This window comes from Melospiza melodia, chromosome 9 (assembly GCF_035770615.1).
Source record: "Melospiza melodia melodia isolate bMelMel2 chromosome 9, bMelMel2.pri, whole genome shotgun sequence".
NCBI classification, from domain to species: Eukaryota; Metazoa; Chordata; class Aves; order Passeriformes; family Passerellidae; genus Melospiza; species Melospiza melodia.
In genome coordinates, this window is record NC_086202.1 from 7,641,673 (window position 1) to 7,669,390 (window position 27,718).

The 27,718-nt window shown below is 35.6% G+C and overlaps 1 protein-coding gene across 4 annotated transcripts in view; it reads right to left on the reverse strand.

Moving 5' to 3' along the window:
- Positions 1–27,718, reverse strand: part of ATRNL1 (attractin like 1) — a 428,637-nt gene that overhangs the window by 311,474 nt on the left and 89,445 nt on the right. For all 4 annotated transcript variants that reach the window (XM_063163139.1, XM_063163138.1, XM_063163141.1 and 1 more), the window contains exons 14-19: positions 24,905–25,037; positions 23,494–23,675; positions 14,582–14,795; positions 13,710–13,898; positions 9,034–9,252; positions 4,430–4,567 (exon numbers count right to left, since the gene is read on the reverse strand). In XM_063163139.1, coding sequence (XP_063019209.1) covers positions 4,430–4,567; positions 9,034–9,252; positions 13,710–13,898; positions 14,582–14,795; positions 23,494–23,675; positions 24,905–25,037 — 1,075 coding nt within the window. The remainder of the gene's footprint in view (positions 1–4,429; positions 4,568–9,033; positions 9,253–13,709; positions 13,899–14,581; positions 14,796–23,493; positions 23,676–24,904; positions 25,038–27,718) is intronic.

A 27,718-nucleotide genomic window follows, 5' to 3' on the forward strand; every position in this document is an offset into this window, starting at 1 on the left:
CTGAGCTGTGAATTTCTCATCTAATCTTTACCACAATGCAGAATGTGCCTTATGCTGTTCAAGACAGGGTTTGAATACTTAAATATTTCTGGCACAGGCTGACAAGCACTGAAATGAGCACTCCAAGGACTGCTTATGGATTTGCTTGCCCTGGAAACCCAAACCTGTCCCTTCCCAGAACACTCTATTCCCTCATGCTCACAAATCACCTCTGCCTTCCTTCTTATTTTCTTGCACATTGAGATAACTCTAAAAAAGGATGCTGTTCCTTGACCTGGTAACTTGGGTGGTACCCTCTCTTAATGCTTTCTTTGCTAGACAGGGAGTTTAGATTACAAACCTTAAGCATATGCACAGGGTCTGGACTTATTAATTTGTGCACTAACATTTGTCTCCAAAAAGGAAGGCAAATCTTATTGTACAACTTAAAATATTTCATAGTTTAAGGAAAGAAATCAATTTCATTTTCTATTGTGGCTATCTGTTTGACACCACAAACTCCCTGAAACCATTTTAATTAGTACAAGAACAGATAACTAACAGATTACAGTCACAGAACTTCCCTTATCATAAAAGACCCCTGCAATTTATTACTGATTTTTGTACAGAATGCAGCAATGAATCAAATCTAAAATAATTCAAACTATATATTTGTACAATTAAATGTCAGAAAGAACTGAAGGAGCACATATATCTTCACTGCAAGCCACATCTTAGGACAACTGAATATAAAGCTCATTTTTACACCACGAATACAAATTCTAATTCTCATTCTCTGTATTGAAAAGAGACTTCAAGTGACAGAATTTAAATGAGTAATTGGTATTAGGTATGTTTATTTCAAGAAAAAGAACAGTAATGATTTCTTAAAAATATGAATATTGCCAAACTACTGCCTATCAGCAGCCACAATACCACATTTCTGACACAAATAAACCAGTTTTAGCTACAGGGGAAACCTGCATAGCATGGAAAGCTTTTTAACTCCACAGTAACTAAAATGCTACAGATGCAAAACTAACTAGTATATAACATACTAATATCTTAGTAACATTAAGGACCCAAAATATGGTAAATATCCATAGCCATATGGCGATACACAGCTTATTTTCCTGTATAACCAGAACACTTTATCTTCACCCAATACCTCCCTGCTTTCTAGATCTCTGACTCCAAGACACTACAGAATATTAGGGCTGGAGAAAAACGTGTGGAATCAGCTAGTTCCCTACCCGTTTCCAAAGCTTGAGAGGTTTGAAAATTTAAAAGGGATAGTGCAAGTGGTAATGCAGATTTCATAGCATATTTAGGTAATCTTTCACAGTTTAACCAGCAGAAATTTTTCCTTGTATTCCACCTTAATCTTTCTTGTTGCAACCTAATCCCATTACTTGCTCCTCAACCAAAATGGGGATGTGGGGGAAGGCTCTTTATCATGTCCCTCTCTTTTCAGCTTCCCTTCATGCATCTGAAGCCTGCTATTATGCCTCCATCTTTTCTTTGTCCTTCTGCAAGGTTTGTCACATTTACTAAGCCTGCATCATATCAGAATGCAAAGCAAGTCCTGTTTTAAAGCTATTGAAATGTCAGCAATTATAGTGAGTGAAAATCTCAAGAAGTCTTTTTTTTTTTTTACCCATTCTTTAATCATAACTATTCAAAACCTTTTGGAATCTGAATTATATCTTTTTCTATAACAACTGTTACTCATTCCATAGTAATTTAACACCATAACACTATGCAATACCACTATAAATGTATCAGTTATCTGATGACAGTTGTAAAGCCACCATTAGTACCAGAATAGAAAAAAATAATTTTATTTTAAAGAATTTGCCATCCTTGGACAAAGGTCAGAACAGAATTGATCACTCAGAGGTGGACAGTCATTTCTTTCAGAGCTTTCTGAATTACCTCTGTAAACAGAAAGGATTTAGGAAAATATTGGCATAGTTAAGGAAAAAAGAGAAAAGTTTTCCAAGGACTTCAAGGCTTGCTGTGCATGTCCTCCTCCTTCCTGAGGGCTAATGGAACCTATATAAAAAGGAAGGTTTTCTTGCAAATCATTTTAGCCTGTATCACCAACAGCCAAACTAAGAGCTCAGATTTTACCTCTAAGTACATATACCATGACAGCATGAAATTAATGTGTGCACTGAATACACAAGTACTTTCATCAGGACACTGGGAAAAAGTTATTTTATGTCATGAGTGTGCTAGGGAAATGACCTGCACATTTTGTCCCAGAGCACATGACTTCACCTCTGCACTGCAGAGATCAAGAACATCCTCTGTCCCCAGCTTTGACTGCTCCTCTCCAATTCAAAGCCAGCTATGCCCTTGTAACTACAGCAACTTGATCCATGAAGAATATTAGACTATTACAGATGTACTTTCAGAGTTATAGTCATCATCTTGTCATGCCTTTAAAAAGTTTTCAACCTGCATCCTCAAAGTAATTACTCAGGAGCTCCAAGGGAAAAACACACCATGTGCTCAGCCAGCCATGGAACCAAAGGTTGAGTCTTGGTGGAAAATCAAAGTTGGTGGGGTCCAGCCAGAAACTCAGCTGGCAGCAGCAAACTGACACAGGATGCAACTCTAAAGATGACTGGTTTGGGTGTTTTTTTAGTTCCTTGTGATTCTTTGTCCTTTGATTGGCTTTTTCATATAATTTCCTGCCTTATTTTCTCCTTATTTCGGTCACACTTAAGCTCAGCTTCTAACTGGGTTGCCCTTTTTTCAACTCATATTTTTCTCCATATACTGCCATTTTAATTATGGTTTTAATTTCCAGCCAACTTTAATTTTTTTTCCTGCATTACCAATAGCATTAGCAGAATGAAGGAGAAAAAATATAGAACCATTACTTTCTTTCTTTATGTTTGCACTATGCCTGATCCCAGCTATGGTTCCAAGATCCTCTTAATTCCCAGTAACATTGATTTGAGTTATCTATGGATCACTGGTATTTTTTCCTGCAGAAATCCCTGGCCCTTCTTGGGCACTTCTACCACAGTACTCATGATACTGTAGAAAATCTAACAGTTCACAATTACTACATCCTTCAAAATGTCCTAAGGATGCAAACATTTATTATGCACTCTATACTAAAAATACAACATAGCATAGCAGATAAAGCATAGAAATAATTATAATTTTTATTTTTTATAGCATTCCCTAGTCAAAATAGCTCCTGTTAAAATCATGTCTACCACTAAAAATATGCATTTTTACAGACTAGGTTCGAAAAAACAAGTCGTAAAATTTATAATTTTACTGGTCTCATAAATTGATTTCAGCCATTATTGCACCACGCATATTTCACTAAAGGTGATTGAATGCTTATTTGGTTGATAGCTAATGTATCCCTGAAGAATAAAAGCTGTATGAATACATCATTTTGCCATAAAGGTGATACAGACAGCAAAAGAACATTTTGTCAACTTCAGGAGAAAAACTGAACTATTAAGAATTATTTAAACCATCATAAAGCCTCAGCAAAATGTTCAATTGTCAATAAAGGTAGACATTAATCTTTCTATCCCCTTGAACACAATTTTTACATATCGTGCCTGAGTGTACCAGATGTGAATCTTTATGCATTGCCTCCTGCACTTAGAGTGCTGAGGAACCAACAAACCCTTTAAATGAAGAAATACTCCTCGAGAAGGAAAGGTCTGCTTAAAGAAACATCAGTAATGAAGAATAAAATGTCAAGGGGCAAAATCTTTCAGCACCTTCCTAGATTCAAAGCCAACCTTATTGAGGTTCCATATTGAATATGTTCCTCCTTCCACCATTCAGTTTTAAGGGAAGGAGTTCCTGTAGCCCTACAGCAATATACAAAAACCACCTGGAGTACTGGACTTCATCCTCTCCTTCACTTCAAGGAGAATCCTCCACTGCAGCAGTTTAAAAACTAAACTTTGAATAGGTCTGGGTACCTTGCCATCCTCAGCACACCAGGACTTTTTGTTTCATCTATACATGAGTAAGACCTGTTAGTCTTATAAATGCATAATTCCTCCCCTAGCATCACATATTTACACAAATCAGTGTTACCAGAGATTCTGGGAGATACTGAATTTTATTTATAAGTAACTTCTCACTGCCTCTAACAGGATTGTTCACATGGAATTTAATGAAATCTCTCTGAAATAATTTGAGGTATTGCTCCAACAAGGAAGTTTCTTCCTCCTCCTGAGAGAGCAGCAATTGCAAAATAATGACTCTGAATGAGTTTCTCTTTAAATATATTAATCTAATTTTCAATCATCAGTTTAGCTGATCAGCTCATCTGTACTATAAAATCAACTTTTAACCTTTAAAGAAAAGTTAATTTCACATTACATTAAAGACATTAAATTCACATTACATAAAATGTCATTTTGCTATTTTTCTTTTTCCTTCCAATAGAAGAACTTACCTGTACACTGTCCTCCATTTGTGGGATCCCCATAATATCCTGGCATGCAGGTCTCACACTGTTTTCCTGTTGTTAGGTTTCTACACTGATCACAGACATTGCTGTTGATGCAGGTGCTGTGGCCATTACACTGGCAAGCTGGAATACAAACATTTTTAAAGATTCATTAGTAAATTTCTCTTTGGAACAAAATCATCTCTATGTGATTATGAAACTGTAGTACAATGTGATTCTGAGGAGTTTAGTCCTGACTAATAACCAGCATAAATATATTTGCACTTTGACACAGAACCTCTTCAAAACAGCATTGCAATACAAGATGGATTCACAAAAAAACTGACTGTGACATGCAAGTTTTAAGGGGGGGGGGGGGGGGTGGGTTATGAGAAAGGCTATATTTGGAATATAATATGGAATGATTTAATTAGTCCTTACAGCTTTAAAATGCTGTCCAGGCATTTCAGAAATCTTTGAAGAGGTAGTAAGTCACTAACTGAGATTCCATGAAAACTCCAATACCTATATACAAATGTGAAGCATTTGAAAACCTACTGTGATGGAGAATATGAACTCACATATCTAGTGGGCAGAAGGAATTCCCAAAATAAATTAACTAAATATTATCTTATTTTAATTTTCCTGACCCTCATTAGCTTTGGCATACAAAGCAATTTTAAGGACACCAGGACCACATCAAACAGTTTCAGTTGCTCCTCACTACAGTTGATTTTGGAAACCTGGATTCCTGTTGACATAATTTTTTCACACCTGGCCTTGAAAGCATAAAATTGCTTTTTGTCAAGTAATACCACTATAAACCACTGATCTTGCAGCAGAACTCCACTCCAGAGCTTCACATTTTGGGGAAACTCAGAAAGTACTGATCACTCCTGCAGCAAAATCACTATGTGAATCCTGCCAGCATCATTGATCCTCCTGCCAGGTTTTGAAGGATGACCTCTCTATAGAGTGGAGCTTCAGAGCTCATGGTGTCCAGCAGATTAGTAATCTGTCAATTACAGCAGCTTGTCAAATGTCAAACCATGTCAGACCTGTCAATTCCTCCGTGCCAAAGTGGGTGGAAGACATGGAAGAGGACAGCTATCACAGTAAGATTGTATTTTTTTAAAAATTTGGTTTTTTAATTTAAATGTCACAGTGATTGGTGTCTTGGCTAGGGGAAAAAGGGGATTCTCACTGCATGATTTAAAAGTTTTTAGAGCTGTTTTATAATTTAGCAACTTCATATATTTATAGCCATTGCCAGACTTGGCTCATAAACCATTAAAACCTCCCAAGCTGACAATCTCTTCTTTCTTCTGTAACTATGCCTAGACAATCTTCCAAACAAGTATTAAACATTTCTGTACCATTAGGTTTTCTCACTATCTGGACTAAATCTCTAGAAATCACAAGCCTTATTCTTCCCAAGAATACTTGATTTTTAGACACCTTTGTGGTGTCTCCCTCATTTTCAGTTTGTTGCCATTCTCAGGAAAATCTACACAAAAGTACCATGAGCTGCGGCTCTATTTTGGGGTCTGTCACATGTTTTACACATTAAATTACTTAAAGCAAATGTAAAAAGAATACAGCCCAATAAGCAAAAATTAAAAACAGAGAGTACATTAAAGAGGCATTCCATTAAAGTAAGATTGCCTAATTAAGAACTATATCATAGTGTAGGACAAATGCTTAATATTAATATTCTCTAACTAGTGAGCCATTGATTTATAAATTATCTATTCTTGCTAATGCTTAGTTTTGTATTTCTTAATTTTTGTGCTATACAGGGTGATGAAAGTAACCTTAACTGTAAAGTTCAGATTTTTCCATGTCATATTATTATCTGGTCATACATGACAGCTCTGAATTCTTACATTTTGTTGAGTCAAAGTAAATGGAAGAGATTTTTGAACAAATTAAAAAAAATATATGTAGACAATAAGAAGGCAATCCACAACTGATATGACACGCCAAGGAAAAATTACATTTTATATTTGCTGGTTTCCCTAAAAATATGCATCTCATTGGAAAAAGTCAGAAGTGCAAATTCAATAAATTTCAAAGTTGGTTCAGTGCAATCAAACTGGAGACATCAGTATTAAATAATTTAAAAAGTCATTAAATTAACGAGACACAGTAATGAGTAATTAGGTAAGAATTAGGAGTTAAATTTGTAAAAGTTCTTTTTTCCTTAAGTCCTTTTAATGTGCATCACTGGCAGTGACAAAATCATTTTCCTCACACACAAAAATGTGCTTCAGCTGAATCCTCAGTTAGGCTGCCCTGGAGAGAAGCAATTTTATGTCTAATTTGCCTTGGACCTCTGTGTTGAAATAGCTGATGAAGCTGACAACTGTTGGTAACTATATTTTTAAGAAAAAAAGTTGAAACCAGGAAAAATTATGAAAAGGGTGCCTTCATTACAATCTGGATCTAGTGTAAAGATACTTCATCTAGTTCTAAACAAACTAGTTCGAATCTACTCACATTGCTTTTCAGAGGAGAAATTTAGACTTTAAAGAAAAACTTGGGCTTGCATTTTACCTAAACCTTTCTTCTCACAAGGTGAATGTCAAAGCTATTTTTCTTTGCATTTTATATATAAGTTATTTGCAATTTTATTTATAACAACAGTTCAGTTAAACTAAGAATCCAATGAAAATAAAACTGTATTCCTATCAAAAGAAATACTAAGACAGCTTATTTGAAGCCTGTTGATTTCAAAGTGACCAGTCACAAAAATAAACATTTTCTATATTGCCTGATGAATAGTAATCTTGAAGTTTTGAGCAAACAGAAAATGAGAAGGAATTTAAAATCTTTATCAGCAGCATAATTGCCCAGAGGCGCTATAAGGAGGATGGATATGGACTACAAGGAAAAATAAGTTCATGCCTGAATGACCATGAATGGTTCAGACAACTATTCATCAATGTGGCAGAATAATCTCCAAACTGCATGGTATAAACTATCTATTTATCTTTTCATCCTAACTGCAAACTGTTCAGTAGGCTTACATAGACTTAGTCTAAATCTATCTTGTTTCAAGTACATGAAATTATTGTTGGGCTAATAAACTGTGTTAGTATAATCCACTACAGAAAATATTTATGTAAATTAAAACAAAAATCTTAGGAACCAAACCTCCAGCCTAAACAGATCATAAAAGAAATTTCACAGCAATTGAAGTTTTAATGCTACGACTTCTGTTCTATTTGTCCCTTAAACTCATAAAGCTAGAGAATGTAAAGTGAAGTTGAACTTTTGTAATTTCTTGATGAGAACATAGAATGAACACAGAATTTTATCCATCAAGAATAAATATTAAACACAGTTGTTTAGATTAGCCCTATATTTACCTATTACAATTTCACTAGTGGCAGAAATCATGCATTGCACTGAAGGGTTAACAATCCTTCAATATCAATATATAGACTAAGTAATGAAACTTCTATACAACAACAACAGAATGTCATTCTACTGTTTCCAGAAATGTACTATAAGCCTTTTTGTTCAGGAAGTAACATTAGATGGTGTGGAAGGTTTCTTTAGTTTTAACTCAAAATATGCAACAGTGTTCACTGGGGTTTATATTTCATTTCATTTTTCTAAGACTTCAAAAAACCCTCACTCTATATATATGCATACACAACAGAGAGAATAAACTGAGGAAAAAAGCAGACAAGAAGGCAAACACAGCTGTATGTACCCATAAAAGTATTGATCCTACAGAAGCTCCAGCTTCCAAAATTATCAGCAGTAGAACATTTGCTGGAAAAATAACTTAAGCACAGTTACATTATTCATTCTAAAAAAAAAATCAAGCAAAAAAAAATTACCACTAAGTTTTCAAGCTGTCTTTTAAACTGTATTATTTATTGTAAATGACTTCTGGTCAAGGTCCCTAGTGTGCTTTTCATTTGCCTGCAGTCCTCCACAGCTGCTTCCACACTCTGCTGTCAGGGTTGGAGGATTTCCACACAGGAGGCTGCACCAGCACAGCTCTCACTGTCACAGCACATGATATCTTCCTTACTTTTCCAATGAACTCAAAAATTAATACTCTAATCAGACTGGTGTGGCTTAAATTGAGACTTCAGAGATTCTCTTTAAGGCCACACAAGCACAAATTCTATTCTATTCTATTCACTCTGAGTGTCTAAAAGGTCAGCTGGAAGCACAGCTCAGGTTTTGGCAGCTCCCCATTCTGATAGTCAGCAAGACTTGGCAAGAGCAGAAGGGAATTTTGTGTCCATCAGTCTTCTCCTTGGGATAATTTCTCTCCAGTTCCACCCCTTGATGGATACAGAAGCAGAAGAAAGCAAGAGCTGAAGAAAATTCATATGTTTTCATTTCTAAATGTGGAGGGAGAGGGTGGGTGAAAATTAATGGCAATTTTGGCTAAACTTCTTGCACTGCATTTCACAAGTCAACCTATACTTGTGTTCAGTAGAAAAACAAACTCTATCTTGAGGAGATATTTTGTTAAAAACGAGTTTTCCATGAAAGTGCTATTTGCATTAATTAGAATAATCACACTACTTTGGTGTGCTTAAACTCTTATTTCCAATGTAAGAGAGAATGGAAGCAAACCTTACCTGGACACTGGATAAAAGACCACTCATAATTTTTTTCTTTTGGGCAAAGAGTAGCATCAAGCACCATTTCATTGGAGTGGACACTGAGAGGTTTCATTGGGCCTCTGGAGGAGCCTTCCAAGCACTGTCCTTTGCCAGTGTTACTGGGATCATTGCACCATCCACACCCTGGCTGCTCCAAACACTGTCCACAGGTCCTCAGCCCAGAGCAGTTTTGAGCTTTAATACATAGAATACAATATTAATGCATTGTTTTCTTCATCAAGATGCTTGGATTTTACAACAGAAAATGGAGAATTAACTTTTCCTTGTGCAAATTAAAAAAAATATCAGTAATACTACTAAGAAAATCTCAGTTTTCATTAAAAGTTTTGCAACTTTAAAGATCATGCAGAAGGTGTTTGTTATACCACAATGTAACAATAAATACTTCAAATCAACAAAGAAAATGAAGCAGAACAAGAATATTGCACATCTTCATTAAACAGGAAAGAAAATATTTTCCTTCCTTATTATTAGTATATAATGCATTTATTAGTAATTTTACTGAGATAAACAGCCCTTCCAAAGGGAAAAGTAGAGTTCAATACAAAGTCAGTAAACCAAGTAAGAGTGATAATATTTATAAATATAAAAAAACTACAGGATCATTCAAATTCAAGCCAATAATTATTTTGGGCACAAACTACCTCTGGATGTCACCTGAGTATTTGCCTACAAATATGACTTTGTCTTCTCCCATTCAGCTTTTGGAACAAGCTAGCAAACCACACATCTCAAGCAACAAGTCATAATTCAGACCCACTTAAATTAACTATATCTTAAGGCTTTTATCAGTCAGTCAGGTTTCATTTTTAAAATTGCATTCTAAAATCTAAATAACCCTTTTGATCTTTCATACTCTATTATTTAAAATTATTATACGGTCTTCCTTATATTTCAAATCTGTTTAGAACCAAATACAATTCCTATTCTGAAGTTATTGTCATTTTTTATTAATAAGAAATTAACATTTTAGTAACTTCAAGAACACCATTAAAGTTCCCAAGCTTCTTTAAGCTTCTTCTGACACTTCTTAGTTTCTTTAATTAGTGTTGTAACACTGCAGCAAATTAACGTCAGACTCATTCAAATATTGATCACTATGGGTTCCTGTCTCTCCTCACATTAACTTTACAGTCTTTCAAAATTAAATTTTAAAAGCACACATGAAGGTAAGCTCCTGCTGTGAAGCCAGAATTATCCCAATTTCTTTTTAAAAAGAAGAAAGTAATTTAAAGTTTCCCAGAGTTATTTGAAGGACACACAAATGGCTTCCACGTGAGGGAAACCTCTCAATGTGGCTGAGCTGCAGCCAGAACACTGCATCCAAATAATGCCCGCAGTTACCTGGGCTCCTCTGGCCCACAAAAGGAATACTAAACAGAATGATTTCACTGCTAAATAAATTAACTGAGATCAGAATAAAGCTAGCTCCTCTGCCTTCAGCAAGTATTAAAATTGTTTTAAAGTAATGAAAGCTGTAAAAAGAAAAAATACTGCACAGTCTAAAGATACCTGCTGATATCAGGAAAACAGGCAGTGAAGAGTCTGAGTGAATCTCAAAAGAATTTTAAGAGCACAGAAAGCTGAAGCAAGAGCTCTTCAATAGACTTGGAAGAATCCAAAGAGGAAGAAATGTTTCAAGTTTCCCAAATATGGAAAATAGCAGGGATGGGAAAAGGCCAACAGTTGTTGCAAATTGTCAAACGTGAAAAATCAGTTTTAAACAATCAGAGCTGAATGACACAGCTTTTGAATACATCAGAAGATCAGCAGAAAAATAAAGACCATCATTCTGCACTGGCTGGCTTGCCCTTTCAGAGATGCACACTAAACAATCCAAATAAATCTCATGCTGCTATTTATACTCATGCTGCTATTTATAAAGCCCTAAAGTATCAGCTGCACTATCTTTACAGAGGCTAAGGCAGAACCAAAAGTGAAAATCCTCAGCTATTATCTGTAGTGGCATTCAGCTGAAAAACTGGAGAGCTGAGAAGCAATTGTTGATGGAAGAAGGGGATATTCAAGCAGCAATTTTGTTTTCTTTCAAATTCTAGAGGTGGTCCAAGATTGTTCAACTGTCAGCTATTCAATCAAAAGTCATAATGGATGGAAGATATAGGGAAGGGTGGAAATGCAAGTTTTTGGCAAGTAGGCATTAAAATGACAATATGTCACCAATAAAACAGCATTCCTCATTTTTAATTCCAAGTTGTGAAAATAAATGCAATGTTCTCAGGTTTGTTTTTTTTTATTATTTTAAATAATACATGCTTGTCTGAATTTTTTTTTTCATTCAGAGCAAAACGTCCAAAAGCTCAGAAATTAGTCATTCAAAATAAAAATAAAATTTTAAATACAAGGAGGATTTTTTAAAGGCATAGTTCCAGTCTGTTCTTCAAGTAGAAACACCATCCCTTGATAAGGGTGTCCACTTAATAATTCATTACTCCAGCAGCAATAATGATATATTTACCTAATAAAATTTTCAAGTCATTTTAGACTAACAAAATATCTGAACCATGCTTCATTTGAACACGCATTTTCTTGTTTAAATGCAAAATATCTGATGCTATTAAACTCTGGGAAAACTGCTTACAGCCAGAGAAACTTGTGTTTTTTTCTGATTTGCTGAATATAAAGTACATTTTCATACAAAATTGCCTTTACATAATGTTGAACTGGCATACAGCAAATCCCTTTTGCCTTATTTAATATTAACTTTTACAGACCTGACAAAAATGACAATCAAATTAAAAACAATTTCTTACATTCCCCAAACAAATTGAATCAGCGTGATGCACAAACACTACACAAAGAGAAAAACTGAACTGAAGGTTCAGGCTGACATAATATCTGCTAGTTCAAAAACATAAGCATCATTTATGTGGAATTCTGTCAATTTTATCTCCAGATTTGCAATCTATTTAAATTCTGCCACAACTCATTATCAATATTTTATAAGTTAAGAAATTGATTCCTATACAGGAGAGGAAAACAAAAGTTCTGTGAATGGTTATAGGAAAGAAGCCTTTATGTAACTACAGAATTATTATTCCACAGATATTGACAAGAGATTAATCATTCCTATTACCTGTTACACTGAACCTGGATTAATACCTGAAATTTACTAACTTAGCCAAAAAGTTTACCAGAAAAGCTCAACATGGTCCTAGTTCATACATTATATTATTATTAAGGATGAAGAAGGAACCTCAATTAGCGAAATATGGACTCTTGGCCAATTTAGAAAGAAAAGCTTTCCTATGCCTTATTTCCCTTTAACCCAGATACATAGTGGCCTCAGCTCTTTTTCTCTCCTAAGATTAGAATATATCAATGGTTCCTTTTACAGACACATCAAGAATTTGTTTTACTTAGTATTTTCCTAAGTTTTGGGTGAAAATAAGCAACTGCTTCTGCGATCTTTGAGGTTTTTTAATTTGTATCCATAACCTCTCAAGCAGAATCATGATCTAATTATAATCCTGAAAGCAAGTTGCTTGTTGTTGTCAAGATCATTAATGCTGTCACAAGATATCCACAAATAAAAGATTCCAAAGGCTTTGATACCAGAAGACCCTTATGGAGAGAGAAACTAAGACACAGGCAGCTCACTCCAGCATCTACATCAATTATGGCATCACTAAACCCTGGAATGCTGGAACTGCATGGGGCTGACTCCAATCACTCCCAGCTTGGCAAGGAGCAGCTGTGCCTGATACACTGAAAGGGACTTGGAGGACATTGCTCATTCTCCCAGAGACACTCACTGCATAAAGTTCTGCTGAAATGTGCTTCCAGAGGGGACAAACAGGGAGTAACTTGGCTCCTAGACAAAGGAAGAAATCACTTGCTTCTTGTCCCCAAAGGATGAAATGGGCAACCTTGAACACTAATGCAGCCTGACCCAGCCTGGCCACACAGAACAGAAGTTTTCCATACCTCCTCTCCCTGCCTGATGGCCTAATAGAATTCCTTCTACTTCCATAAAGAGGATGAACAATCTGCAAGAGTTAATTATTACAGATCAAGGGTTAATAATCCCCATCTGCAAGAGAGAAGAATCTAAGAAAGATGAAGATCATTTGTTTTGCATTTCTGTAACAATATTCTCAAGACTACTACTATCCTTACTAAAGCTTTGAGTTTATCTGTATGTTAGGAAAATGGCATAGCCTGAATCTGTAAAAAAGTAAATCAGAACACTTAAACCTTTAAAAACTTAGCACATTTCTTAATAACTTGTTATTGTGTATGTCTAAGTTCTACATATTGGTTATCTAATTTTAACAGTATCTTGTTCCAGCTCATGGACATTGTTGGTCACACTAACTCTGGTCATACAAACAATCACGGTAATTTTTCTTTATCTGAAAGGAATAAATACTTTTCACGGTTTCAAAAGGCTAAATATATTTCATCATCAAAGAATTTCCATCCATCGAAGAATTATCTGTATCTAAGAAATGCATATTCAGCACTGACTTCTCTCATTAGTAGCTATATAAGGTCATTCATTTGAAAATCTTTTTATCTCTAGAGAATGTGCTGAATCCCTCCAGCTCTTTTGAGTGAAAAAGAAATCTAACAATACATTGAGTAGGATGAACATTCACTAAGATACTCACGGGAGCAGGTGGCAGTTTGCCACTCCAGGCACTGCCCATATGGGAAGGAGATGATGTAGGCATTGGAGTCCACGCATCGTTTGGTGCTGCTGCACCACATGCACTCCATGCCATTGCTCGTGCAGTTGGAACAGGTTGTCCTCAGGGAGCAGGGCTTTTTGCAGGGCCTGGCATTCTGGTTGGGACTCACTGGAAAAGGATCACAAGTATTTTATCATTTCAAATGCAAGTTCAATCTACTTTTTCTTTCACCATTTATTTCATTAGAAAAATCCCTGTTGAAGTGGTTGCTTCCTTAATTAGCTAAAAATATTTTGGCCCAAATTTATGTTACTGTATATAAATAAAACAATATTTTACAAAATTTAATATGCAAAACTAAGCATGACTCGTACAACAGCTCACAGATTCCATTTTAGTGGATGTTAACTTGAACAGTCAAGTGACTGTCACAGTAAAATTTGTACATAAACAAACCTAAAAGACAGAAACCAGAATTTCAGATTTGTCTGCATTTTACAACTTTAAGATAGTCACTAATGTTCAGCAGGAACACATTAGCATTGCTAAATATCTCCACATGTGGTTTCAATGTGGTAATACACGTGTTACCATTGACTATTACTGATTTAGAAGCAAACAATAAGATTTCTGGTGTAATGCAAAATAAGCCATGTCAACTAACTCTCAAATAAATATTTGCTGCTTTAGGAATATTAATAGATTGCAGCTATTTCCAAAAAATCTAAAAAAATATATATTTTTGTAATTATTTAATCCAAATTGTTCCCAAATCTCTCTTAGGCAAATGAAACCCCAAAGAGCTTGTTATTCACCACAGCACCAGTTCTTGGGAGAAAAAGGCTCCTTACCAACGGGTTTTTCACACACAAGGCCATCTGCCATGGCAGTGCAGGGATTTGCCTTCAGCCCTGCCACCTCTGCTCTCTCCAGGTAGGCACAGAAGCCGGAGTCGTTGGGCTCTCCAGGGAGCCACTGCAGGGTGGTGTTTGTGAAAGGGGACATGTCATCCCAGCCCCAGTAGGAGATGTTGATCTTGCGCAATCCCACCCAGGGGGAAATTTTCTATGGATAAAAATGAAACAAATGGAAGAGAATCATTTAAAATGCTTTTTGTCTTGATAAAAAAAAATTTAAAAAATTTTAAAAAATAGCTTAACAGCAACAACTCCACACTTTCAAAATTCACCATGTTTTTATCTTACTTTATCATCTCATCAATCACTGTCCACACAGGTTTTATCTTAATTTTTCTATCTTGCTGAACATCCAAAAAAACCTCCACTCCCTATATGCTTCTCTTCTACTAAAAACCTGCATTCTGTTCAAAGACAATTCTGATTTCTATTATTGGTCATAATGAAATTGTTTTTTTTCCCCCGTGGCTACTGTATGATTACTAATTGCTAGGCCACTATGGATAATGAAATACACATATGTTAACAGCAATTCAGAGAAATCAAATTCCAGGAAAATGTAGGATCAATATTACATCCTCTCAAGTCCATAGTGCTGATATTGATCAACTTTAGGCAATTCAGAGACAGAGATCAAACTGACACATTTACATTTCCAATGCTGTTAAATACACATTGAATATACTTTCATAATTGATTTGTAAGTTTTAAAACATAGTCCAGAAAACAATAAAAGCACACATATTTTAAACCTATTTAGGATGTATCAGTAAAACTACATCACAAATTCTACTGATTTTTATCATTTCATCTTTACACACTTAGCAAGCAAAAAAGCAGGTTTTAAGGAAAAAAGGCATTTGCTTGTTCCAGGATAAATCTACATGCATTACTTGCCACCATTGGTGTAAAAATCTCAAGATACCCAAACCAAACACATTCCCACATGTAATCTCTGTGCAGGAAGTTTCCATTAAGCCCAGTTCAAACACACAGAAGAGAGATACAGAGAGACAACAGGGCTGTGACAGGTACATGATGGCAGGTGGGTGCCAGAATACCAAATCCAGCTGCCTGCCCAGGCAGAGGATGCACATTGTCAGCTCCAAAGCAGAGATATTGATCTGATTGTGAATTAGGTTCACAACTGATTTAATTTACAAGGTAAGTAAAGGTAATTTACAAGGTAAGTAAAACACTATAGTACATCTAAAGGGAACCTGCCATTGTTAAAGAGTTATGTATTCCACAAGTGAACAAAGAGCTACTGCCATTCTCTATCACTGATCTTTCACCTTTGATCTCACATTTTCTCTGGCCACTCAGGTTTAACCCATGGGTGAAAAGAAAATCTTTCAGTACTCTTAATTCTACACACTATCAGAGCATTTCTTCTTTTTTCCTGTCTTGTTAGAGCAAATTGAAATATGAAGGATTATTAATTTTGTTTCAAAAATACCAGTGGTAAATACCTTTTAAAAGAAACAGTAGGTAGACAGTTGGTATTCCTGACCTCCCTAATATGTACTCCCTAGGCCCTCTTCTGCTTCTGTACTCTCAATTAAGATCACAACCAAACAAAAATTGCTTTACCTACTAACACTTGGGGACACAACAATTTTAAATAAACCAGAAAATGACAAAGAAATGTTCCATTCCATAAGATGTGTTCTGGGAGACTCTTGAATAGCAACAAGAACTTTCAGCAAATTTACCACTGTCCACTTTGTGTCTTACTTCTGTATTTACTTCCTAACTCCATTGCTACCACAGGTGACCAATTTCCAGGTGTTTGTGAGGACTGTGAGGACTCACATGTCCTGGACACCAGAAAGAACATGATGCAAACAATAAAAGTGGAACTTGGGCATCTGGAAAATGGTAGATAATACATCTGTTGCCTTATTTTTTGTTTAGTTGGCTAGATTCCTGTTTTTGTATGTGATCCACATGGACCAGAAGACCTTAGATACCTACACAGGTCCCTGTAGATGCTGAGTGTGCACACCAAGCACATATGAAATCATGTCAAGGGCTTAGGCAGGATAAATTGCTGTCAAACACACACATAAACCAACCCTACATGCCTACTTTGGGATTGAGGGATTCCAGCCAAGAGAATCTTTAACATATTACTGACTGTTTCAATTGCACTGCCAAATAATTTGGCCTCAGCAACAGTATATTAAAAAAAAAACAGGGATCATATTGCAGCTATGGTGAAAAAGTATGTGAGCCAATAATGAAAACTGACAGTGCAGCAGTGATATTTGGAAATAAATTCTTCCATTTGAGTAGGAGACTGTCTTGGAACCCCTTTAATGATGACAAAGTCCCAGGGAGAATCATGAGAGCCAAAGCAGCCACAGAAGATACAAGCAGCATCCCTGAAACAAAAGACTTCCAGCAAAAGCAACACATATCCCAGCCATAATCATTCTTAATAGCTGGACTATCTGGACAGCTTAGAGTCATCATGTCAGGCATCTCAAATTCCATATGTACCATCTCTGGCTCTCTGCTAGGATAAGCCATCAAAGTACAGACCAAATGCTGATGAGCACGTTATCAAATGCACACCATGGATGCCGTGACTTTGCAGGCCCACTCAGGCCATGCTCTCAGGATGCCAAGCACAGATTATCCAAGCAAGGCTTCCCAAATGTTCCAATGATGTGCCTAACATGCATTTTCAATTATGTGGCATCAATTCCATCATGTGGTGGGCCACAGGTGAAAACTGCTGGCAACAGCAGAGTGTGTGTGTGGATATCATCAAAGTTTATCACCAGAAATGATTGCTGCTGCACTGCATGGAAGCCAACAGGAAAAATCAAATCACAACAAGAGAATTCAGCAAGTTTCACATGAGATACCTGCAGCCACCAGGGCTCTGTGACTATCAAACTAATTTCTTTAAAAGAAAAAAAAAACACATAAATCATCTCTCAAACAGATGAAAGGTTTAGTCAGAATATCTGGGAATCTCAAAGTACTTGAAGCAACCAAGGGACTTCAAATGTCTTGACTAAAAAATGCCAATCCAGTTTCTTCTTCTGGCTTAAGAAATAATGGGGATTGAACATCCTTTACTTGAACTCTATGGTTGTTTCATTTAATGCAAAATGAGTGTAGAAAACCGATTCCTTTATTTTGAATATCTAGCCAAAGATGCCTCTGAAGAGGACCAGACAGGAAGGAAATGAAACTGCTGGTTCTCTGGAACCAGAACTTGCTGATGCAAGATTCCAGTTCCCAGGCCTCTTGAAAAATGTTCTTTACCAAATCAGATGAGTGAAAAATACAGTGCAAACAACTCATTTATTGGAAGTTCAGGTGATCTTTACCCAACATATAAATGGGAAGAACATTATTCCTCAGAGAGCTCTGAAGACCTGTTCCTTCTTTCTATATATGCATATCTATAAAAACTCCCTTGACATATAATACACAATTCATTTTAAAACAACATCAACAACTCAACAAGCTCACAAAAGAGCATTCTAGGCAAGTCTAAAAATCAGTTTAAAAACCAGAACAAAAAAACCCACAAAACAATGCAATACACAGCAGATGCTCAACTCCATCTTGGGAAAATTTGTAATGAGCCTAACTAATGTTGTGGTGGATAACACAATCAAAAATATGTTGTGAAATATTGTACAGCTTTATCCCACTACACTATTTAAAATTTGGAATCACCTCTAGAATATGTTTGTCCTCCCATCCATATCATTCTTTCTATATTTTAGAATCCACAGGCTATCTTAGAAACTTTATATTTGTGCTTGAAATACAGCTAGTCATAGCTTACCTGTTTTCACAGAATCATCTTTTATAGCACTGAAAACAAGTTACCAAAAAATCTTTTTAAATGAGACATCAAATATTTGAGAATTGTTAAATTCTGAGAAAAATTGCTAGGCAAGGCTTTATTTTACTTCAGAGGAACAAGATTGCAATCATATAATGCATACTAACAGAACATTCTGTAACCTCATCTACAGCTATTAAGATGAAAATTAGATCAACTTTTGGCCATAAAAGGAATCTATAAAAAACTGATCAATAATAACTTTAAGAATATGCTCTTCTCTTATTCTAAATCAGACTATTTAATTTGTTTTTAAATAGTAATTATGGAACTATGTTAGAAAGAAAAATTGTGTAACCTTAACTAGAAAGCTAATAGATCTTGTTAAATTCACTGTTTACTCAGAGAATTTAAATCAGATTAAGTTGCTTTGAGATCTAAAGTGAAAGGGATCATTTCTACTGATGACACCTTTTTTCAGGTACTACTGCTGAATCAGCACTAAACTAATGAGGGCTGAATAATTTGCAGATGAGTGAAGCGAGCAAGACCACCTTTACTGAATAGCCAACTACCACTGAGGCTCAAATATCTCCCCTGATTCTTAATTATGCAAATTACTGAGGAACAATATATCTCTTTCAAAAAATGTATATGAACCTTCATTTAAATTCCTTTTATTTTGGATCTCAAATTTTCCTGAAAGTGTATAATTCACTACTGTCTCATTTTCTATTATGTGTCTCAATACCTTATAAACAAAATTCAACAAACTTCTCAGGAATTGTTTGAATTCCTGGATTTGTTGCTCTAGGATGAAACATACAATTAAACTTTGAAAATACTGTGGCCTCTCAGTGCCCATATTTCCACAACATTCATAATTTGGAGAAATTCCTTGCAGTTAATTTGAATCTTTGCTGCACCATTCTGAACAAAAAACCTACTTCCTGAAAAAGCAGTTCTGTGAAGAGGAACAATGTGTTCTGTGCAGGGTTTTCCATTCCTTAACTGCACCAATTCTGACTATGCTAGATACCAGCACACTCCATGTTTTGTAAATATATACCCAGTGATTTTAAGCAGTGGAAGCAAGTTTTATGAGTTTTAAGTGTCTCTGGATCTATTAGACACATATGATGCAACCTGGATGTAATTAATACTAAGAGTCATGTGTTAGGTCATTAATAGTAAGAGTCATGTGTTAGGTCACCTTATTCTCCTACTCTTTTTAAACTTTTCTGTAGTCCAATAGGTTAAAAAATCCCATAAAATCTGGCAAACAGAAAAACTAGAAGTTCCCCAATTTCTATCTACAGAGACTCTAGCTAGTATTTCAGTGAGACTTTGGTTTCTTCTTGGAATTTCTTCTTTATAGGGGACAATTTTAGGGGGAAATTTGCATTCTCAGGCATCCAAAGTGAGTTGAGCTCCCCTAATCCTGAATGTAGGAAAACAGTTAAACTAGAGCTGAGCTAATGGACAGTCAATGCAACAACTGCAAAATAGAGACAAAGTGCTAAAATAATTTATTAGACTTCTAAAACCACAATAGGAAAGTGGGACTGGTTTGAACTGTTCTAAAGGGAGTAATTCAGAAACCAAGAGTAGATGTCAACTTCACCACAATCACACACATTAGAAAACCACAGAAACATAGAGCCCTCAGAGAATACTTGGAGCTAACAAGGAATAACATTGCTATGCAAAGCTCACTAATTAACTGCAACCTACACTCAAGTGTAATTTATAAAAAAGATGCTTAGCCTTGTGAGCCCAGAGTCAAAGGAAAAGTTGCAAACAGTTTATATAATGAAAGGCTTTGTGTATAACTGTTCTCTTCTTCCTTTGTGCTTACTACACCAAAACTAAATCTTCTCAGAATTTATTGCATGCTAACAAGAAAATTATTATTTTTAGTTAAATCCCACAGTAGCAAGCAAACTCCCAAGAGAGCTAATTGCACTTTTAAATGAATATACAACATTTGAATATTAGCAGGAACAATAAATTAACCTCATATTGCTGTTTAATCTGTTTTTCAGAGAAATTCAAATCTTCCCTTTCATAATATTTTGCTTACTAGGTCAATAAAGGCATGTAAGAAAAAAAAAATTAAGTGTAATTTTTCTTTAGTGTGGGAATCTGTAGCCTATCCATTGTGTTTACTTTGGCATTCTTTGACAGAATTTAATTTATTTTTCATGAACAATACAAACTTGACTTTAAACTGCTGGTAATAATTTTAAAACACTTTTGCAAATCCAACAGTGTTTTGAGTTCATACCACACAGATCTTTGTTTTGTCCCTTTCTTTTTTACCAAATGAATCTTATCTTTTATAAGGAGGCAACCTATTGATTTCCAGTTTAGTATTGGGATTAGGAGAAATTATTTATACACAATGAAGTTTGGAGAGGGGTTGGAGACAATGGCAGCCCCCTCCCTCAGAATCTTCCCAACACATCAATGCATTATTCTAAACACGATAAAGAAATTGTCCTAAATTTGTCCCAGAAGAGGGACTTTGTGTATTAAGAAACAATCTACAAAATCACATGATGTTTCTATTAACAATAAAGAATGCTGAAGTCCTCCCAGGCTGTAATTTACTGATACTATTTGACAGTTTGTAAAGTACACAACAGCTACCTAAGTTGCTTTCCATTTCTCAGCATAAGAACACCAAATAACAAGGAGATAAAGTCAGAATCATATTCTTATTTCCAAATGCTGCTCTGACACATTCATTAATCCTGAAAAGTTTTTTTTGTTTTCAGGTGAAACTGAAACCTTTTTTTCTTTCCCAGGCTAAAGAATTTGAAGCCTTCAACATTTAACCACCCAAGTCAAACTCCACTGCAGATAATAGAGATTAAAACCACAGTGTTCACCTTACAGCAGCTCTGACTCCATTTGTGAACTCCCCACCAGCACCTGTTACAGAAAAAAGCCATCTAAAATGAAATCTCACTCTTTAAATCATTGTGATTGCAGTTGGAGAGGGAAAGGCAGGCAAAAGAAGATCAAGAAGTTTCAGAGAGCCTCTGTCACACCTGATAACACATTTAGGATGTATCACACTGAGTAAATGCAGCTGGACAGATAGATATGAATGAAAAAAGATCTTTTCTTTTCCAAGTGCCACTGAAAACACCAGGATAATTCATGGTAGAGTTTCATTAGAGGTTCTGACAGCTAAATGATTGTTTAATCCAAGATAGATTTTTTTAAAGTGAATAAATTTGTCTACAATTGCTTAAACTGTATTTGAGGTATCTCAAATTTACATCACCACATTGGCTCAGGATGTGCTTCATTTAAATAAAGATATGCTCAGCAAGATGTCACCTTGCAGAAGTTCTAAGCTCTGAAATGTAAGAAAAATCCTGTTTCCAAACACTAAAAAAAAGCTATTTCTCATCTACACCTCAAGCCAATAAGCCAAAATCAGTCGTATCAATAATCTATCACACTTTATTAGATTTGAAGGCATCCTGTGCAGTATTTTAATAGGAATCAGGGGAAAGGAAAGCAAAAAGGAAAAAAGCTGGTAAAATAAATAACCATAGCAATCATGTTGCCAATATAATTCTGTTGTTGTTTTTGTTTCAATTACATTTTCAACATTAACTCATCAAAGAGTGGGCAGACAAAATGTGTCTCAGGGCTGCAGTAAATACAATATCAGGGAAGAACTTCTGACACTGAATGATTTCTCTCCTTCATTAGCAAAAAAAATTAGAAAAAAAGTTTATTTCTAGTAAAAAATACTTTCTCAGTCCAGTTCCTATATTTACTTGGGAAAAACACAAAACCTCAAGTACATAACCTATGTTTGAATCTGCATTTTGCAGTGGAATGCTAAAAAGGATAAAAGAGTATTTTTGTCCACAATATGTGTCCCTAACATCTTGCTCTCAGATTCAGAAATAACATAAAGGCAATCCTTAACTGCTATTTCCTTTGAATGATCTCAATTCCTCTGCAGCAAAACAACTTCATGAATCACATACTAGTTTGATATAAGCTTTAATTATTATCCACAATTATCTTTCATTTTCCTGTAACTTTAAAACCATGAACTACTTAAAAATTTGAGGATTTTATAAAGACAATGGGCTGCATGTTCTACAAAACTAAATACACATTCCCAAAATGCACCTTGCTAAGAACTGATTTAACATCAGAATCATATTCTGCTAAAACATCCCATCTGAGTGTGCATTGCTGGGTTTCATATTTCTGAACATTTTTACATTTCATATACTTTAACCAGGGATTTTTAAACATCACAATAAGTATTTGAATATTTAATTGCCAAAAAATTGAACCTGACCACCCAGGGAGAGATGATTTTCCTTCCCTTCTCTCGTTCCACAGTTCACAAAAGTAATATGGATCACTTTTCTGAGGAATATTCCGGTGGCAGCTTGCTGTATTTGCCAGAGGCATGGAAGAATTTTCAGCTCTCTCTCTCTCTCTCTCCCCACCATCATTAGAGAAAGCTAATTAGCTCCAGCTAATTCCAGTGCTGCTGTGCAGGGAATTGCTACGTTTTACACACTAGTGCAGCTTCTCTGTGACCCTTTGATCCCACAGACCAGTTACAGAGCAAACTGCCTTTTCTGGAGAAGTTCCATCTGTACTGGTGCTTGGGGTTATGCATCTCTATTGCTGGACCCTGCCTTTGTCTGTGCTGAGGTTCAGAATTACCTCTATTGCAGCTGAAACCAGGACACAAAATCAGTGTTCCAGACATTCTCTTGAGCAAATACTCTCTTCTAAGTAAATAGAAACTTTTAGCATTTAAATCTGGTAAGGGGAAACCTTGGGAGCTGCTGTGTGATGTTTTAAATCTTAGGATTTTTTCAAACCTTAATATGCTACACATGACGAATACCAGTCTTTAGCACCACTTAGCACATTTCTTTGAAGGCATAAACTTCCCTCTGTCTGGACAATACCCTAGAAGAGATTTCTCAAAGCCAATTTGTTTCACATAAGCACCAATTACAGTTCCTCAAGTTACCTGAAGTGTATACTTCTGTATTTCATCCAGAACAAATTCCACTTCTTTTGAGGTTGTTAATGAGGCGAGATTTCCACTCAAATTGTAGCAATACAGTTTGGCATTGTCGTAGCTTTCCCGACTGGAATTTATGTGGAGGCAGGCATCTCCAATGTGATTCCATCTTTCCCCACACAGGTGAGCTGGTACAAAAAGCATGCAATTAAACCTGATTCAGAAAAAACTTCTAAAAAACCCAAGGGAGTCTGAATTTTATCTTCCTGAGATCATAAATCTAAATTTCATCCCACACTCAATTTCCCTTCTCACATCATGTAAATTCTGAAATAGCAAGTATCATCAGACAGAATACTGTATTGTTACAGAAAGAAGCTTCTAAGAACTTAAAAAATAATTAAAGATATATGCTAAGTTTCAGCATAATATTTTTATGCCATTGTTTCTTCCTTGTATTCAGAATTGAGCACAAGTAAATATTAAGATAAGATTATGTACATAAATAATAGTTTAACAACTCATTTGTTATATAAATTTCAAAACCTAATAGCTGTCCTAGAATTAAGAAATCACAACTTTACACTATCCTTGTTTTATCATACCTTTTCATTTATATTTGCCTAAATACTAATGCAATCCAAATGATAGAAAATTCAGATAACATCTCAGAAAATACTTCTCTTCAATATTTTACAGCATTACTTAGACTCAGATAACTATTAAAAGATAAGTAAGAGCAACTGTTATAGCCAATCTACAGAGATTACATAATTAGAGTTTTGAACTGCAGAGAATAAATTGTGATTTAATGAATCATGTCTGTAAAAAAAAGTGTTCATTAACTTCATCTGGACATAAAGATCAAATGTAAAAGGTTCTGACATCTAACTTTATATATGTAGTTATGAATACAAAATAAATACTATTTCAGAATGTTAAGAGTCACCTTCTGAGAATATTTCATATTAGCATTTTAATATTCACTGCTTTCACAGTAGTACTAACATTACACAATCAAGAAACCAGATCTTGGGCCCTATCTGCACAGGAAAATTAAAGTATAATTGAATGCTAATTGTTAAGGTAAAACCCCAGCTAGCAAAAGGAACAATGTCAGTGTCCATGGAGCAGTAAAGCCCCAGAATGTCCATTCAGCTCTGTACTCAGGGCTCATCTCTGCCTGTGCAGAGGCACAGTCATTGTGCCTTCACTAATGCCATTGTCTGCCCTGACACGATTCAAGGTAGCACTGACACCCCAATCAGGGCTGAAATCACATCTGGCTTCACCTGCACAGGCACAGACAGGCAAGAGGAGCGAGCACAAATAAAACAAACCCATGTCTGCTCATGAGCAAACACACAGGAGCTTTTCTCAGGTTTGAAAGCAGCTGTGAGCAGCAGTGTCCCCTTACCAGGCAGGGCCTGGCACTCCTGCTGCCGCTGGTCCCACTGGCAGTTGAGGTGCAGGGAGCAGCTCTTGCAGCTCGTCAGTTTATTGCAGATCTGCTCATTCCTCACGTGACACTTCGTGTAGTTTTTAACCGACTGTAAAAACAAACAGACAAAGCAGCATCTCAAGCAGACATCTACTAAAAGAACAGAAGTCAAAATGGAAATACAGAGCAGGTAGATCCCTCCCAGAAAGTCATGGCCACCTAAAAGCTGGGCTGAATTTAAGCCCGTTATGAAGAACCCTTTACTAGATGCAGAATGCAATACTGGAGCACAAACCACTCCACTTGTTCTACACAACTGAGTGTCACATTGAAGACCCCAATTCCCTGTACAGAGAGCAGGAAGAGCTTAAAAAACTAAAATAAATATTTATTTCTTAGATACTTCAGGGTAATACTTTCCCTAAATTATTTCCTCCTTTGCAGGTTAGAGCAAGAAAAATAGTCAAACAGAACATAAAAAATGGCACAAGGTGCAAAATAATTACATATAACTGACTGAAGGTGCAAGAATATGCTCCACACACAACACAAAACCAGGGCTAACTTTATTCCTGTGGTACCTTAGCATAGAAGAAAAGCAGTAAACACTGAAAGAATTATTACCTGGGGGTTTTTATTGGATTTGGTCAGTGTTTGGTTTTTTTCCTGAGAACTGAGGACTTCCAAGTTAGACATTTTGAATACAAATCTTTCTTTCCTCTGCATAGTACTTTTAATTAAGACATTGTATTGATACCTTATTTAATGAACTGCCCTAAATCCTGAGCCAATTCATCAGCTCACCTATAAGGCTCTCTCTACCAACTTAATTTCAAGGTAATAATTAAAAGTAAGTCCTAATGCAAGACAGCTTTATACTCACAGAACAGTTGAGATTGGAAGGGACCTCTGGGAGTCCCTCTTGTCAAACCCTAACAAGTCTTGTCTCTCTTAAACAACAAAAGATTAAAATAATACATGGCAGCAATAATGGATTGCACTTGGATAGCAAATGCATGATTTATTGAAAACGTTGGTTCCTTTCCTTTCTATTAGTGTCCAGGAGTATGATTAAACAACTTAGAAAGGGACTGCATGACAATAAGTTACACAGTGGTTGGTACTGGAATATGGCAGAGATAGGGCAGGGGGGAGAAAAGCCGTCTCCTTTTATTTCTGTTTTTTTAAAGCCCTGAAATAATGCATTTGTGAAAGTGAATTCTCAATCTCACACAAAACCAGCTTCACTCCATTTGAACAACACTGCTGTTGAGGCATTTCATTTTATTTTTATTTTTTGCCTTTAATGGATCAGATGGCTACCAGAAAGTTTGTTTTCAGCGGTCCTGACTTTTTTCTGTTCTATAGGGAATGCTACTGTGAAAGCAAAAAGAACCAGAGAAGCAGGTGCAGGCATCTGCACCACAACACAAAACAGAGCCAAAGGCAATGCCAGCAAGTAACAGACTTGTTACTATCTAGGCCAAAAATGCACACAACAGTAAAGCACAAAAAAAAACAACTTCGGTACAAACCCACATTTAGTTTCCCTCAGTCATGAAACAAACTCACAAAACTTCCTGAGAGATGCTTTAAAGTGCATTTTAGAGCACAAGTAACCACCCTCTGCTCATTTACATCTGCTCAACTAACACTCACATTTAACATTTCATTTTGACATACCCTTAAGCATTCAGATTTCTTTTTTAAATTATATACTCTTCAGTGGTATTACATACAGATTACAATTTTCCACCTAAGCTGAGATATTTGTTCTATTACTTTCTAATCATGAAGCTTGTTGTGTGCTAGTTATTTAATGTTTAAAATAAAATTCAAAGTACTAGTGACTGTTCTATAATAATATTCTTTGTTGTATTCCCTTATTCCCAGCATTTATTTCCCTTAAATCCAATTTAAACACTGCTTGCCTGAAAATCTCATTAGTTCAATGTAGATGTGACTCCAATAGGTAATTCATATTAACACAATATTAAGGTTATAACTTAAACTACCAAACCCAATGAAATTCAGAAAGATGACAGTCCATCTGTTACAGAACTTCTATATTGCTGTAGGATATTTATAATGTTTACACTCCAAAGCATGAGTAAATCATGTTATGTATAAAGCCTCCCTCATGTCTGATTTACTTAGATTTTTTTAAGTACTGATCCTGATATGGTAGTATATAGACAGACTTATGAACTGCAGTGATTTTCTGAATATTTACTGGAGAATGAAAATACCACAGTAGTTTATCTTAGAATTTCAGAAATCACTAATAAATTATGTACCTCTCTCCTCCTCCTGGATTTTTTCAGGTTAACAGTATAACCTTGTCTAGTTCTCCTGGGGTAAATGTAAATTATCAATTTATAGATTCACTATTATTTCCCTGAAGCTACTCCCAAAACTTGCTATTGGGTACTTCTTACTCATAAATTTTCTCTGTTTCCTCCAAGACAAATTTGATTCTATTCATATTTCTTTCTATTACTTTATATATTTTCTCTTGACTATTTTTTGAATTCCTCAAATGTAGGCAGATTACCATGATTACTATTCTTGGTATTACTGTATCATCCAGGGACTCCTATTGTGAAAGAAGGAGCTTTCTGGAAGCAATGAAAACACAAAAAAAAAAAAAAACAGGAATTCTTGTCTTTAAGGCACTGTGTAAAAATATTTATTAATGTAGGACTGTAGGTCTTTTTGAAGCCTCCCCTAGTATCCCATTTCCTTGGCAAAATGCTCTTTATCATCCCATTCATGGATTTGACAATGTTT